Genomic DNA, 14333 nt, shown 5'->3' with positions numbered 1-14333 from the left:
GAGCTGTCCATTGAAGGCAGCTAGGGGATCCAAAAGGGAGAGTATTTCAGACTGGATTGGCATTAAGGGGCTGTTACAACCTTGTGAAGACAAGGAGGCAGGATGAAATCTTGATGATATTCTTGGTATCAGTAGCTTAATTATCCTTGGGTGCCACAAGAGATAAGGAATTCAATCAGGTTTATTTCCTGAGTATAAGAACTGCGCTATCCTTCTAACTGGCAAATGGGAAGAGATTGAGTCTCTTCCACATTCATTTCACAAGCTAGCTCTCTGTTTGAAAGCAGCCTGTGCCTGGAGGCCAGTGCCTAGAGCTGTTATCCTGTGGGAGCCCACACTAACTGCTGGTTGGAAACTAGGTTGTTTCAGAATGCACAGCAATCTACCCTGAGGGCATTGGCTGGACACCTGGCAGCAGCTCCCTATCCACCCTTCCTATTAGGAGGCAAAAGAAATCTCAGGGTGGGGAGGGGAAGGTCTCAATGCTTTCAGTTCATTCACATGCCCTTTAGTTCCTTAGCTTGAGTGCCAACGAGAACCACCCCTCTGACTTTCCTCCAAATATTGATGCCACCAAATGTCATGGAGCTAGGAATAACCATGCCAGTCATTCTTTGGGATTAAGAAACTGGACTCAAATCTTTCTAAGTCTCTGGAATACAAAGTCCCCCCTTTAAATGCAGAGATATTGTGTGTGTATGTGTGTAGGAGGAATATAATAACTAGTTAGCACCCACTTTTTCAATTGTTGTTTAGTCCTTTTCAGTTGTCACCTATTTGGGGTTTCCTTGGCAAAGATACTGGGGTGGTTTTCAATTTCTCCAGCACATCTGAGAGACGAGGAAACTGAGGCAAACAAGGTCAAATGACTTGCTCTGTGATCACATAATTAGTAAATGGCTGAGGCTGGATTCAAACTCTGGTGTTCCTGACTCCAGACCTGACAATCTACCCAGCACACTATTTAGCTACTTTTGGACAGAACAACAATAATATTTATATGGCACTTTAAAGATTACTAAGCACTTTATATGTGTTGCGCCATTTGATCTTCACAGCAGCCCTTTAAAAGAGGTATACTTATTATCCCCATTTCAAAGAAGAACAAACTGAGGCTGAGCAATCAAATGAGTTGCCCAGCAAGTCCTGGAGCTAATAAACTTCTGAAGCAGGATTCAAATTCAGCTCTTCCTAACTACAACCTTAGCCTGCTATCTATTACAATCCCCAACTGACCAATGATTCTATTAGAAAAGAAAATTTCCAGTAAGGAAACTGTCACAATATATAGTTATTAGATAATTTCCATAGACCCTGACAAGCTAAATGAGTTCCCCAGGTCCATATGTCCATTATGGGTCAGAGGTAGGATTTTCTTACTCTCTATAAATACTCTGTGCATTAGACCAAACTATCTTTATTTTTTAAATATTTATTCATTAGAGAGAGCATGCTGTAGTGGAAAGAGTATTAAAACCAATTTCAGATAACTTGGAATTAACACCTGGTTCTTGCAGTTACTAGATGTGTGACTTTGGACAAGTCACTTATCTCTCTAGCAATCATCTTCCTCAGCTGCAAAATGAGTTGGTCTTCATGGCTTCTGAGATCCCATCCAGTTCCAAATATAGTATGATCTTCCAATAATAAGAATGATAATGATAATAACAGTAACTCATAGCAACATATTAATAGCAATCATAGGTAACATTTATATTGGGTTTTAAGGTTTACAAAACGCTTTACTTACATTAGCTCATTTAATTCTCATAACAACTCTGTAAGATAGGTACTATTATCATTCCCATTTTATAGAAGAGAAATTGGAGTCCAAAAGAGCCTCTACTGTAAAATACAAACTTCTGTTTGGCATTTCTCACTTTTGCATTATCTGGCCTCAAATTTTATTTCTAGAATGACCTCACATTACTCCTCTCATTTTGCATTTTAGTCAAACCAGTCTAATTAGAATTTCTTGTGTATGCTGTTGTATATGTAAGAATTATATGGTAATCCATCTCCCACCACCATGCTGTTGCCCATGTATGCCTGGAATCCTCTTTCTCCTTTGTTCTGCTTCTGAAATGAAAACTCCTACAAAAGCCTTTTTCTGATACCTTCAGTTGCTCATACTCTTTCTACCCAACCTCCAAATTTCCTTGAGATTTATCACTCACTCAAGAAGCATTGATTAAAGGGGGCAGCTAGGTGGCTCAGTAGATTTAGAGACAGGCCCAGAGATGGAAGGTTCTGGGTTCAAATCTGGCCTCAGATACTTCCTAGCTGTATGACTCTGGGCAAGAGTCACTTAACCATGATTGCTTAGACCTTATCATTTTTCTCTTGTGTATTGGCTCCAAGACAGAAAGTAAGGATTTTTAAAAAACAAGAAGCATTTATTAAGCACCTACTATGGGTCAGGAATTGTCATAGATGCTGGGGTTAAAAAGTCAAATGAGAAAGTTTATACTTTAGGAATTTTGTCCAAATATTGGTAGTGTCCAACACATAGCTGATTTGGATATTATTCCAAACCAACCCCCAGTAGAGTGACAAGCCATTGAGATTTGTTTATTATTATCTTTCTACCCCAGCATAATGCCCAACACATAGTAGGCATTTGCTAAATACTTTAAAATGAATTTTATAAGGTTATGCCCAAATAAACAACTCAAACAGTTTCTCTCTGCCCCCACTCTCCTCCTCCTTAGTTCTGCTTCAGTCTCTTCTAAGATTTCATTCACATTTCATTCACATTTCTTACATTTTTCTTATTTATTTTTTGGTTTGATTTATCTAGATATGATAAAGGAAGGTTCAGGTTTCCCACTAGTATAGTTTTACTATCTATTTCCTCCTTAAACTCCACTAGTTTCTCCTTTAGAAATTTGCATGCTATACCATTTGGTGCATACATGTTGAGTGCTGATATTTCCTCATTGTCTATACTGCCTTGTTTCAGGATGTAATTACCTTCCCTATCTCTTTTAACTAGTTCTATTTTAATTTGGCTTTGTCAGATATCATGAATGTGACTCCTGCCTTCTTTTTCTCAGTTGATGCCCAATAGATTTTGCTCCAGCCTTTTTCCTTAACTCTGTGTGGGTCTACCTGCCTCATGTGTGTTTCTTGTAGACAACATATGGTAGGATTTTGGTTTCTAATTCACTCTGCTATTTGCTTCCATTTTAAGGGTGAGTTCTTAAGTCTCTTAAATAACTACAGGCTAATGAAATTCACAGAAGTTCTCTCCCTGGGTGTCAGCCTTCCATATTCTGAGGAAATGATTGGACTTTGCCATTGGAAGGGGTCTTAGAGATCATGTATTCCAATCCCCACCCGCACTATCTCAAATGAGCAAACAAATAGCTTGAAGGTGAATTGATTTAGCTCAAGGCAAGAATAGGGGTAGAGGTGGAGTCATTCCCATTCTGTCCTTTGCTCCTTTTTCCATACCCCAAATCTACTAAAGAATCCTCTAGACAGGTTTTCAGTAATATGATCTTGATGAGCTAAGGACAATATTGCTAAGGAAAAAGTAGGTGATTTTCTCCCCAGAGGGTCATGTGAGGTCACTTTCCATTGTCCCAGGAAAATCTCTTGAAAAAGGCTCTTTCCCTTGGAATGCCCTTCTGTATAAGTGGTGATGTCCTTGCCAGCTGAAAGTGGGGAGTCAGACAGCTCCTTAAACAGTGACAGATGGCCCTCTAAACTGCAAGGCAAATAGAGAGGACGGAAGGACCTTTGGAAACTAAACCGCTAATAGGTTTTCCTCTGGCTTGAGATTGTCACTTGTGCATGGGGACACATCTCCTGTAATGAAGCGGACTTTTATACATCTCCACACTCATCTTCATCTTTGAACTTTTTAATCACTCACATGTAGACAAAGATGCTCAGCCACCAGAAGATCTTCATTATGCAGCTGTATTTGTATGGTCTGTGCTTGTGGGGAATTCTCTCATTATTTCAGGGTGACTCTGAAACTGGCAGGTTTCTATTTCTGTCCAGATGAAAATGTGGAAACACTTATTTTAAGAACAGTATGACATAAGTAAGCATGACTGATAATCAGAGTGGGAAAAAACTCATATTAGTATTCTCAAGTTGCAGGAAATGTGGCATGGTGGATGGGGCACTGGATTTGTTATCCAGGGCCCTGGGTTAGATTCCAGCACAGATACTTCCAAACTTTGTGACTCTGGGCAAATCATTTAATATATGAAAGCCCCTACTTTTTCCTGTGAAATGGGTAAAATAAACATTTAACTGACAGATAAATAAGGTGTCTTTGGGAAAAACATTTCAGGAAACTTTTTATTCATTTGTTCATTCATTCCAAAAGCATTTATTAATCACATATGATATAACATAGGAACTGGGACTGCAGTGAAAGAAAGAAAAATAGCCTCTACATAGAAGAATTTACATTTTATTTGAGGAAAACCAAATTTTAAGAAAAGTAGATAGCAAATAGATGTAAAGGAATTTCTGAGAGGGAGTGGTTATATTACTGAGCTAGCTAGCTCAGACCCCTTTGTGGACTAGATACCTATTATCTAAGGACTAACCTAGGTACATTTAAGGTTTTCATCACCAGAAGCACTACATGATGATGGAGATTTGGACCGAATCCAGCTATCAAATTCATCATCTAAGTGACAGTCTGTGAAGAGACCAGTGAAACTACACATTTGGAAGTCTAGAAAAAGCCCAGACACCCAGTGCATTGACGACGTTTGACAGGAGAGTAGAGGCAATTATATTCAGTCAACAGACCCTTTTATACATGAGTCTGTTGCCTGAATATAGTCACCTCCACACTCCACTTCACATCGCACCAGAGACCCAACAGCACTAGGGAATTTCTTCCCGTTTCTGGAAATATACCACAGTTTGCTTCCTGATGGCACATGCAATGGCTCCAATCACCTGGAATAGAATTCCCCAGGAAGAACAAAATACTAATGATACATAATTAAAATGAAGATGTGTTCATAGATTCATGGTGTAAAATAAGCAAAGAAACATTAGGAGTACAACTCCATCACCAGACTCTCTTGAATGCAAAGCAACAAATATTTATTAAGCATTGTGTGCCTGGCACATAACAAGAAGAGGACAATAGAGTGAAGAAATTCTAAAACATCTGACTCGATCCTTCAGAACAAGGCAGTACATACACGGCTACCTAATGACTTCAATACCAGTGTGAGCTCATGGGAAGATGGCAAAAAAATAAAATAAAATAAAAGATATATTGCAAATAGTGCTTCTGGAGTTAGAAACAAAATGGTCAAAGGTAGGTAGATGCTTCATGTCTATATCATAAGTTTTCTTCAAGAAGAACTCTGGAAGGCACTGGACATGGGAAGTAGAAAATGCTACTTTAAAAGATGAATTGGATTATACTGGAGTTACAGAGAGAAAGGAAATTATTAGTTACTCATTCTGGAGTTAGATCCAAATCATCTGTTTTTGTAGACCAAGGCTATCACCCAATTGACACAAAGTTCAGAGAATCAATGGCATATTAGAAGGAATAATGAAAAGTAGTGCATCTAATTGTAACAACTCTCACTAGATCTATTCCAAAAATTAAGACATTGATAAAGGAAAGCACGTGGATTAGGTTTATCATAATTTATTTAAGAAAATAGGTGATTATAAAATAATTACCTCATTGAATTGTTCACTATGTCAAATCAGCCCCAGACAAAGATTTATAACCCAGCAAAATATTCATATACCCATTGTATGCATCTTACCATCTACACTGACATTCACATATTCTTCTACCACACAATTTCCCTCTCTTTTCCTCAAGGAACATTCTGGAAAGGAAATGATAGTCAACTTACTCATACCTCCCTTAAAAATTCCTCTTTTCCTAGTCCCTTCCCTGACCACCGTTCACCTATAGATGCTTATTAGTATACAAACTTCTTGAGGCTATGGATTATCTGGCTTCTGTATCCTGGAACATAAGTGCTTAATAAATGCTTGCTCATTCATTCATTTGCTTAGTAAAGAAGTCAAAGAGTTCAGTTTCTACCTCATGTAGCTATACTACTATTTTTTTTGGCCACAACATGGTAGACCAGGGCAATAGCAATTTATACTATAGTCATTTACAAAATGCGTGGAAGGGGAATTAAGAAAAATTATAAATAGCATGATATCAAAAACTGCAAGGAATATTGGAGGGGAAAATTAGTCTTGTCTGGGAATGGTTTGAAGGAAGTTCATAATAGGACTTTTGATCAATGAAAATAGGAACAAAACAACAAAAAAAAAGAGAAAAGATCTGTTAGCACTACATTGAATTACAAGATGAATTGGTTTTTGATAGTCATAAAGTATAAATATAACTATAAGAGGACATAACACTTTTAAAATATCAGGGTCAATAGGGCAGAATGGTAAAAGCACTGGGTTCAGCATCAGATAACTTGTCTTCAAATCCAAGCTCTATTTCTTTCTTATATATGTAAGCCAGAACAAATCATTTCACTTTCCCCAGGACTCCATTGCTTCATATGTAAAATGTAGAGGTTAAACTACATAGCCTCTAAGATTTCTTTTAAGATCTAAATCTATAATCTTCTGATCCCGATCCAAATGCATGAACATATGAATTTTTTGCTGGGACAATATGCTTCATATCTGCAGGAAGTCAACGGTTTTAGGAGACCAAAGAATTTTTCCTCTTGTCCAGTAAAAAGAAAAGAGGAAATGACAGGAAAGAGATATATTCCAATGAGGTAGGGAAGTTAGGACCAAAGTTAGGCAACAGGAAGTAGAATGTGATGTATGAAGAACAAATAGAAAGCCTATCTGGCTGGATCATAGAATGCTGAAAGCAATTTCCAAAGAGGCTAGACAGATAATTTGGGGTCAAGCTATATAGAGATTTGTAAAATAAAGAGTTGTTTTTTCTTCATCTCTTGTTTCTTATGCTAGAGGCAACTAGGATTCACTGGAGAGAGACCTAGTTGATAAGAGTAGGGAAAGTTGCATGGTCAGATCTACATTTGTATAGGATGCCCTGGAGCGGGGAATGATTTAGGGCAGGGGAACCAATTAGGAGCCTCTCTTCCCTTTTACCTTTGTTAACTCCAACTAAACAGATCTCAAACCCAGAAGATTTAAGCTGTCTGAATGCAGGCAGCTCCTAGCTTGGTGAGTTGCATATAATAGGTTCTTTAAAAGTGCTCCTGGAAGGAATGAGTTTCCTTTAAGAAATTTTCTGACATGGTCCATCTTTTCCCACTAGCACTGAAATGGTCCTACTGCCTAGTCAGTTTCGGTGTTTAGAGAGACAGGCATTTGAGATCAGGGGGTCCAGTAATGCTGATGGCATCAAATGGCATTTGGTGGTCTTTAATGCCCCTCAACACAAGGTTTCTGTGAGGGAAATGACAAGAGTACTTTATTGAAGGAGAAAGGTACATTCTGTGGTTTTCCCCCTAAAAAGAAGATGAGAAGCAATTTTCAAACAGTTGTATTTTATTGCCATGGCTGACATTGCCTTCCTTAGTGACCATAGAAAGTGATTTAACTTCTCAGTTTCAGCTTCCCTGTCTTTAGAAAGGAAGAATACTATTTACTTTCCATGAAACCTTCCAGTGCTGTAGAGATATAAAGCATTGTTACAGGAGAGAATAGAAATGAGAGAATAATATGATCTCGGGGAGTTGGAAATGGGGAGACCTTGGTTCCATTTTCATATTCTAACTTGTAATGTGACCTTAACTAAGCCTTGGTTTCCCCATCTGTATAATGGATAATAACATTTATATAGCACCTCAAGGTTTACACAGAGCTTTACAGTTATTATCTCATTTTGTCCTCACAAGAACCCTGGGAGGTAGGTGATGTTATGATCTCTATTTACAGATAAAAAGAAACAGAGACAGACATAGGTGAAGTGATTTGCTCAGGGTCACACAGCTACTAAGAGTCTGAAGCAGGAAGGAGCACCAAACATCAAATTGTTTCAAGGCTTAAAGAATTCTGCAAATAAAAGTCCAAGATTCTAAATCTCATCAGGGAAAAAAAAGGATATCTTTAATGCCAAAATGTCAGCTGGTATTATTAATCGGCAAACACCTACATCCATCCCTGTATTTCTGACATGGTTTCCAAATGACCCTAATGTTCACAATTATCTATTAGAAAATATTAACCAAACAACATATTTAAGCACTAAGGAAATTACCTCAAGTATCCTTGAAGAGGGATTATATCTAAGCTCATAAACAGAGATGACAGTAATCATCTCCCATGGCCATAAATAGATGAACATGGTCATTTTCAAAGCAGAGAGTGATATTGTGGCTTATGATGGAACAGATGTTAATGACAAGGAAAAAAGATTAATTCCAGACAGTTTACTATCCTGAAAGCATCTCTTTCTCTCTAGTTATATATGTCATTTTCCTTTATCTTAACCAAATCTCCAAAATGTCAATTTATCAATAAACATTGATTGAACACCTACTATGTGCCAAGCACTGAGAATACAAAGACAAAGTCCTTGTCTTCAAGTGTTCTATATTATTATTGAGAAATGGCTTTCTACTGTATCCCATCTCTTTTCATAGAGATTTTGTAAGCACTTTCCACATGCCAAGCACAGTGCCTTAGACCTGGAATCAAACACAAGCAATCAATATAGTTCCTGCCTTCAAGGAGCTTACATGCAAATGGTAGAAGACCAGCTGAGGGACCAGAAGTCCTGATGGACACCACGTATAACATGGAAATGGTTCAGAAATGTCAATTGAGAAGGCATGCTTCTGGTCAAGATAAGTCAAAAACTTACTTATCAGAGGCTGAATGCCTATGGTAAGCATCCAAAGTTTGGTGGGACAGAGTTGAGGACAATAGTGATAGTGCAGGCAGCGTGGGATGGAGATGCATTTGAAGAAATACTTCTCATAGCTGAATTTTGTCATGGTACACTTGCTCAAGGCCACCACCTCTTGGATTAAGTATCTTCTCTCAAGTTGTAATTCCTATCTGGCTCCAACTTAACCAGTCAAATGATCACTTTGCATTTCTGGGTCTCTTCCCATCTGTTCCTTCCTTTACATTTCCATTGCCATCACTCTGGACCTAGAGTTGAGCCCTGTATTCAAAGCTTATATCAAGCTCTTATTACCTGGATGGATTGGCATAGGCAAATTGCTTAAGCTTATTGTGCCTCAGTTTTCTCCTCAGTAAAAGGGGGCTAACAATCATGTTATTTACCTCACATGGCTGTTGTAGGAAAAGTATCTGGTAAACTTTAAAGCGTGCTATATTAATGTGAGTTATAATTCTATTACTACCACCATCCCCATCATCACTGCCATCATCAGCCTTTTCTCACATCATAACTAGCTGATTCTGGTAGCCTTGAAACTCATATCTGGGCTCTAATCTTCTTCAATTCTGCTCTTGACATTAAGCAATTACACTTATCTTCCATAGCCTTTACTCTGATTGCATCATCCCCTACTTAGAAACTTTAAGTGGCTCCCCAGCACTCATAGAATAAAGACTAAACTCCTTTGGGTGGTTTGTCTCCATGGCACTGTTTATCTATGCTTCCCATTTCTCTCCCACCTAGACCCTCCATTCCAGCCAAATTCAGTTCATTCCAAAAAGTAACCATTAAGCTTATGTACTATGCCTAATCACTATTCCCTGAAACAAACTTTGATGTTTTCTCCATTTACATACTTAATCTTTTAATTCCATTTGCATGGAATAACCTTTCTCTTTAACTCTAATAACAATTTAGAGACAATAGCTCACATTTATATAAAGCAGGGTTCTCTGACTTTTATGTGTCCTTGGGCACAGTCTGGTGAAAGCCTTTTAATGCCTTTTCAGAATTGTGTTTTTAAATTAAAAGAAATGCCAGATTTAGTTAGATGTTAGTGAAAATAAACGTGTAGTTTTCTTATCCAAAAGAAGCCTGAATTAAGAACCTTTGGGATAAAGTTTTCAAGTTTGTGAAAAATCTTTCCCTGACACGACAATGTAAATATTGCATGCATCATTATCCTCATCTTACAGGTGAGAAAACTGAAACTCAGAAAAACCAGGTTACCAGTACAAGGTCACACATATGAAAGTCTTCAAGGTTGGGTTCAACAACACTCATACATTTATTCAACAAATAAATCAAATTAAATAATTAAATAAATGGAAATTTTAAATGAACATTAAATCCCTGTTAAATGCAAATACAAAAAAAGTTACATATTCCTTGCCCGATAAGGAGATCAACAAATGAATGGATGCATGGATGGGTATATATACATGAATGAGTGTCAGAAAAAATAAATAGTTCTCAAATCAGTCAGTGGGGTTAGATACTAATTGGGAAAAATTGCATTTTAATCCATGGGTAATAAAAATTTACCAAAGTTTTTTTGAACTGGGGAGGTACATGATCTGACCTATCGTTAGGAAGCTGCATAGAGATGGATTAGAGAGGTGAAATATTGGAGGCCAGAATACCAACTTGGAAGCAGGAAAGTAGTCCAAATGAGAGGTGATAAAAGCTTAGATCCATGTTGGTGAACCTATGGATGTATGCCAGAGTATGCCAAAGGGAGTTGCTCTCTTCCCACTCTCCTCAGGCATCTGAGAATATTTCTCACATGACCCACTCCTCTTTCCAGCAACCCAGTAGGAACTCTTCCTACCTCCACTGTCTGGAGTAAAGCTGTGTAAGTCTCTAAGTAAGGTCTCTGAGAGTTTCACAATCACTGGCTTAGATTATGCTGATAGTTGTGTAAGGAGAGAGAAAAGGGTGTGTATACATATAATATAGAGGTAGAACTAATAAGATTTGGCAAGAAATTAGAAGAAATATTAAAGTGTTGAGGATGTCTCTATAATTATGAACCTGGGTTCCTGGAATACTGGTCCCAAGGAAAGATATTGTAGAAGTTGACTGATATGACTTGGTAATTGGGGGGCAGCTGGGTAGCTCAGTGGAATAAGAACCAGGCCTAGAGACAGAAAGTCCTAAGTTCAAATCTGATCTCAGATACTTCCCAGCTGTGTGACCCTGGGCAAGTCACTTTACTCCCATGGCCTAGCCCTTATCACTCTTCTGTCTTGGAACTAATACATAGTATTGATTCTAAGGCAGAAGATAAGGGTTTAAAAAAAGACTTGGTGGTTAATTAGATGAGATATGAGGGGGACAAGGAAGAGTTGAGAATAACTGAATTCATGAACTTGGGTATCTAAAAAACTGATGAGCTCAGCAGGATATTATCTGTTTTGTGTGCTGGTGTGGACTGCAGGTTACTTAAGATCTGCAGTATAGAGGACTCCAAGGAATTTGGTAGTAATTAATTCATGATCCAAGGTTGATGACAGATAGTCCTTGAAAACACATTCTGAGGCTGTATGATATATCTGAGGTACGTCTTTCTTAAGATGTCATAGGACCTCTGAATGAATGAATGGATGAACAGTATGATTTTAGTACTCTTTTGGAAGTATTGTGAATGCTAGTATCAGACAATTCATACTGAAAGTTCCATGCGAAAACATTCTAAAGTCAGAGAATGACTTTTTCCAGTTGTATGTTTGTGCTACACACCCTTTCCCCTCAGGAAAACCTGAGTTCAAATCCAACCTCAGAAACATTTAGTGATATAATCCTGGACAAGTCACTTAACCTCCATTTATCTGTTTTCTTAACTGTAAAATAAGGTTGATAAGTAACAATAAAATAAAATGTCAATGTAGAATCCTTAGATAGGCAACAAGCATGATAAAGATCCTTAAGTCTAAACTATAAGAGGTTCATTTGATGGAATTAGGGATATTTTGTCTAGAGAGAAGACTTAGAGATGACTTGATAACTATCTTCAATTATTTATAAGGCTTTTATAGAGAAGAGAGATTATCTTATTCTGCTGCTCTCCTCATTACCCATCCCTTCCCACACACACTAGTCCCAACTTCACCTTCCCAGGGAAGAAGTAGGAGTGTTAGATGGAAATTGCAAAAAAAAGGACCATCCAGACAGTGAAATGTTCTGTCATGGGAGCTTGTTGTTCTGCCACATTTTCTGGAAACCTTTAAGGAGAGAATAGACAAGTATATGTCAGAAAGGTTTTAAAGGCGATTCTTATTCAGGCACAGGAAGGATTAGATGGTCTCTAAGGTCTCTTCCATCTCTGAGATTCTGTGATTATAAAAGATGTCAAATCATATCCTGTTAACAAAAAAAGAAATTCAAAGAAAAGCTTGTAGTTTTCCAACAGATACTAAAAATCTTTGCTACATCTCCTTTTGGACTGACACTTCTGCCTGCACCAGCTTGGGATATCCCAGTCATCAGTCATGCCAGATACTGACTCACTCTGAGGTCTTTGAGTCATTGAAAAGGAGGTTAAGTCAGTGGTTTGGCAGACTGATGCAGATGCCTCAGATCTCCATAAGTTCCCAAAATGCCAACCAAAACCCCTTTTCAAAGACAAAAAAAACTCCCTTAAAACTTTGGTTATAAGAGGTGACACAATGAATTAGAACCAGAAGATGTTTCTTGGTGATGAGGACAGAACCAACATTGTCTTGCCAGGTCTGAGCAATGAAAGTTTCCTTTCTATTTGCCCTTCTTCTTTAAGAAAGGGAGTTAGAAGTCAATCACATCAGAGATATAGAGATGGAAAGGACATTGAAAGTCTAATATCTTAATTTTACAAAGGAAGAAATTAGGGATCAAAAATTATTTTTGATAATTAAGGAACTGGAAGATTCCTAACAAAGAAATTTGGATGACATCCATAAAGTAGTCTAAGGAAATTCCTGTGAGTCATAACAAATAGACAAAGTTCTTATTGGTTTTTATCTACTCTATTTCTGTCCCACTTCCTGGGAAAGTTAAAAAAGTTCAAGTCATCTCATAGGTCCCAAAGCAAATGCCTGATTGGCTTTTGACATAGTTTAACCCTATTGGCTTTCCTGCTTGTTTGCCATGAAACCTAGACTGAGCTGTTTGAAAGGTATGAGTATTAAAGTCAGTTGATGATGATGATGATGATAGCTAACATTTATATAGTTCTGAGATTTGCAGAGTTCTTTACAGAAATCTCATTTTATCCTGAAAACACCAGAGGAAGGTGCTATTATGATCCCTGTTTTACAGTAGAGAAAACTAAGGCAGATGAAGATAAAGAGACTTGCCCAGGTGGGGCAGTGAGTTGACTCAGTGGATTGAGAACCAAGCCTAGAGACAAGAGGTCCTAGGTTAAAATCTGGCCTCAGATACTTCCTAGCTCTGTGACCCTGGACAAGTCACTTAACCCCCATTGCCTAGCTCTTACTGCTCTTCTGCCTTAGAACCAATGCAGAAGGTAAGTGTTTAATTAAAAAAGAAGTGAGAGGGAGAGAGACAGAGACAGAAACAGAGACAGAGAGAGAAGAGAAAAAGAGACTTGCCCCAGGGTCACATAGTAAGTATCTGAGATTGGATTCATACACAGGTTTTCCTTATTCCACTTATAGCAGTTAGGTGGTAAAACATGTAGATGGAACAACTAGGGGACTAAATGAGATGAGAAACAATCTCTCTCTGGCAGTTTCATCTTTAAAGTAAATATAACAAAAGCATCTACCACATAACATGTTATGAGATTGCATATGTAAAGCATTTTGTAAATCTTTAAGAGGGGGGCATTTAGATGCTCAGTGAATTGGGAGCCAGGTCTAGAGATGTGAGGTCCTGGGTTCAAATCTAGTCCCTGACCTTTATTAGCAATATGATCCTGGGCATGCCACTTAACTTCTGTTGCCTAGCTCTTACCATTCTCCTGCATCAAAAGAAAAAAAGAAGAAATCAATAATACTAAACAAATACATAAAAAATTTTGAGACTATATTCTTTCCCATGATCCCCTACTTCAGCATATAAATAGGACAGGGCGGTCTTTGTGGTCAACTATGCTCATTACAATTTTAAAGTTTTCTCATTTAATTGCCTTTTTATTTACTATAATAATGGGTGTATACTTTTTAAAGTCTTCCTTCATTTTGCATCAGTTCACATAATGCTTTTATGGTTCTCTGTAGTCATTTTTACAGCATAGTAATATTCTATTACATTAATGTTCCACAATTTAATCATTTTTCCAATCAATGGATGTCTATCAACTTTGTTTCCTCTTATTTACTTCTGCAGAAAGCACTATAATACTGATTTTGGTGTATATGGAACCAATTTTTTAATTGCCTACCTTGGAAAGTCTAGCAATAGAATTTCTGGGTCAAAGTATTATCAATATTTTATTTGTTATCTTTGTATAATTACAAAT

At 37.6% G+C, this 14333-nt stretch overlaps 1 protein-coding gene across 1 annotated transcript in view; it reads left to right on the top strand.

Moving 5' to 3' along the window:
• Positions 1 to 14333, top strand: part of CADPS (calcium dependent secretion activator) — a 477787-nt gene that overhangs the window by 58720 nt on the left and 404734 nt on the right. Inside the window, exon 4 of the mRNA XM_044675693.1 lies at positions 7305 to 7342. Coding sequence (XP_044531628.1) covers positions 7305 to 7342 — 38 coding nt within the window. The remainder of the gene's footprint in view (positions 1 to 7304; positions 7343 to 14333) is intronic.

This window comes from Gracilinanus agilis, chromosome 1 (assembly GCF_016433145.1).
Source record: "Gracilinanus agilis isolate LMUSP501 chromosome 1, AgileGrace, whole genome shotgun sequence".
In the NCBI taxonomy this organism is placed as follows: Eukaryota; Metazoa; Chordata; class Mammalia; order Didelphimorphia; family Didelphidae; genus Gracilinanus; species Gracilinanus agilis.
Note: the sequence above shows the minus strand (reverse complement) of the source record. Positions and strands in the feature narration are given on the sequence as shown.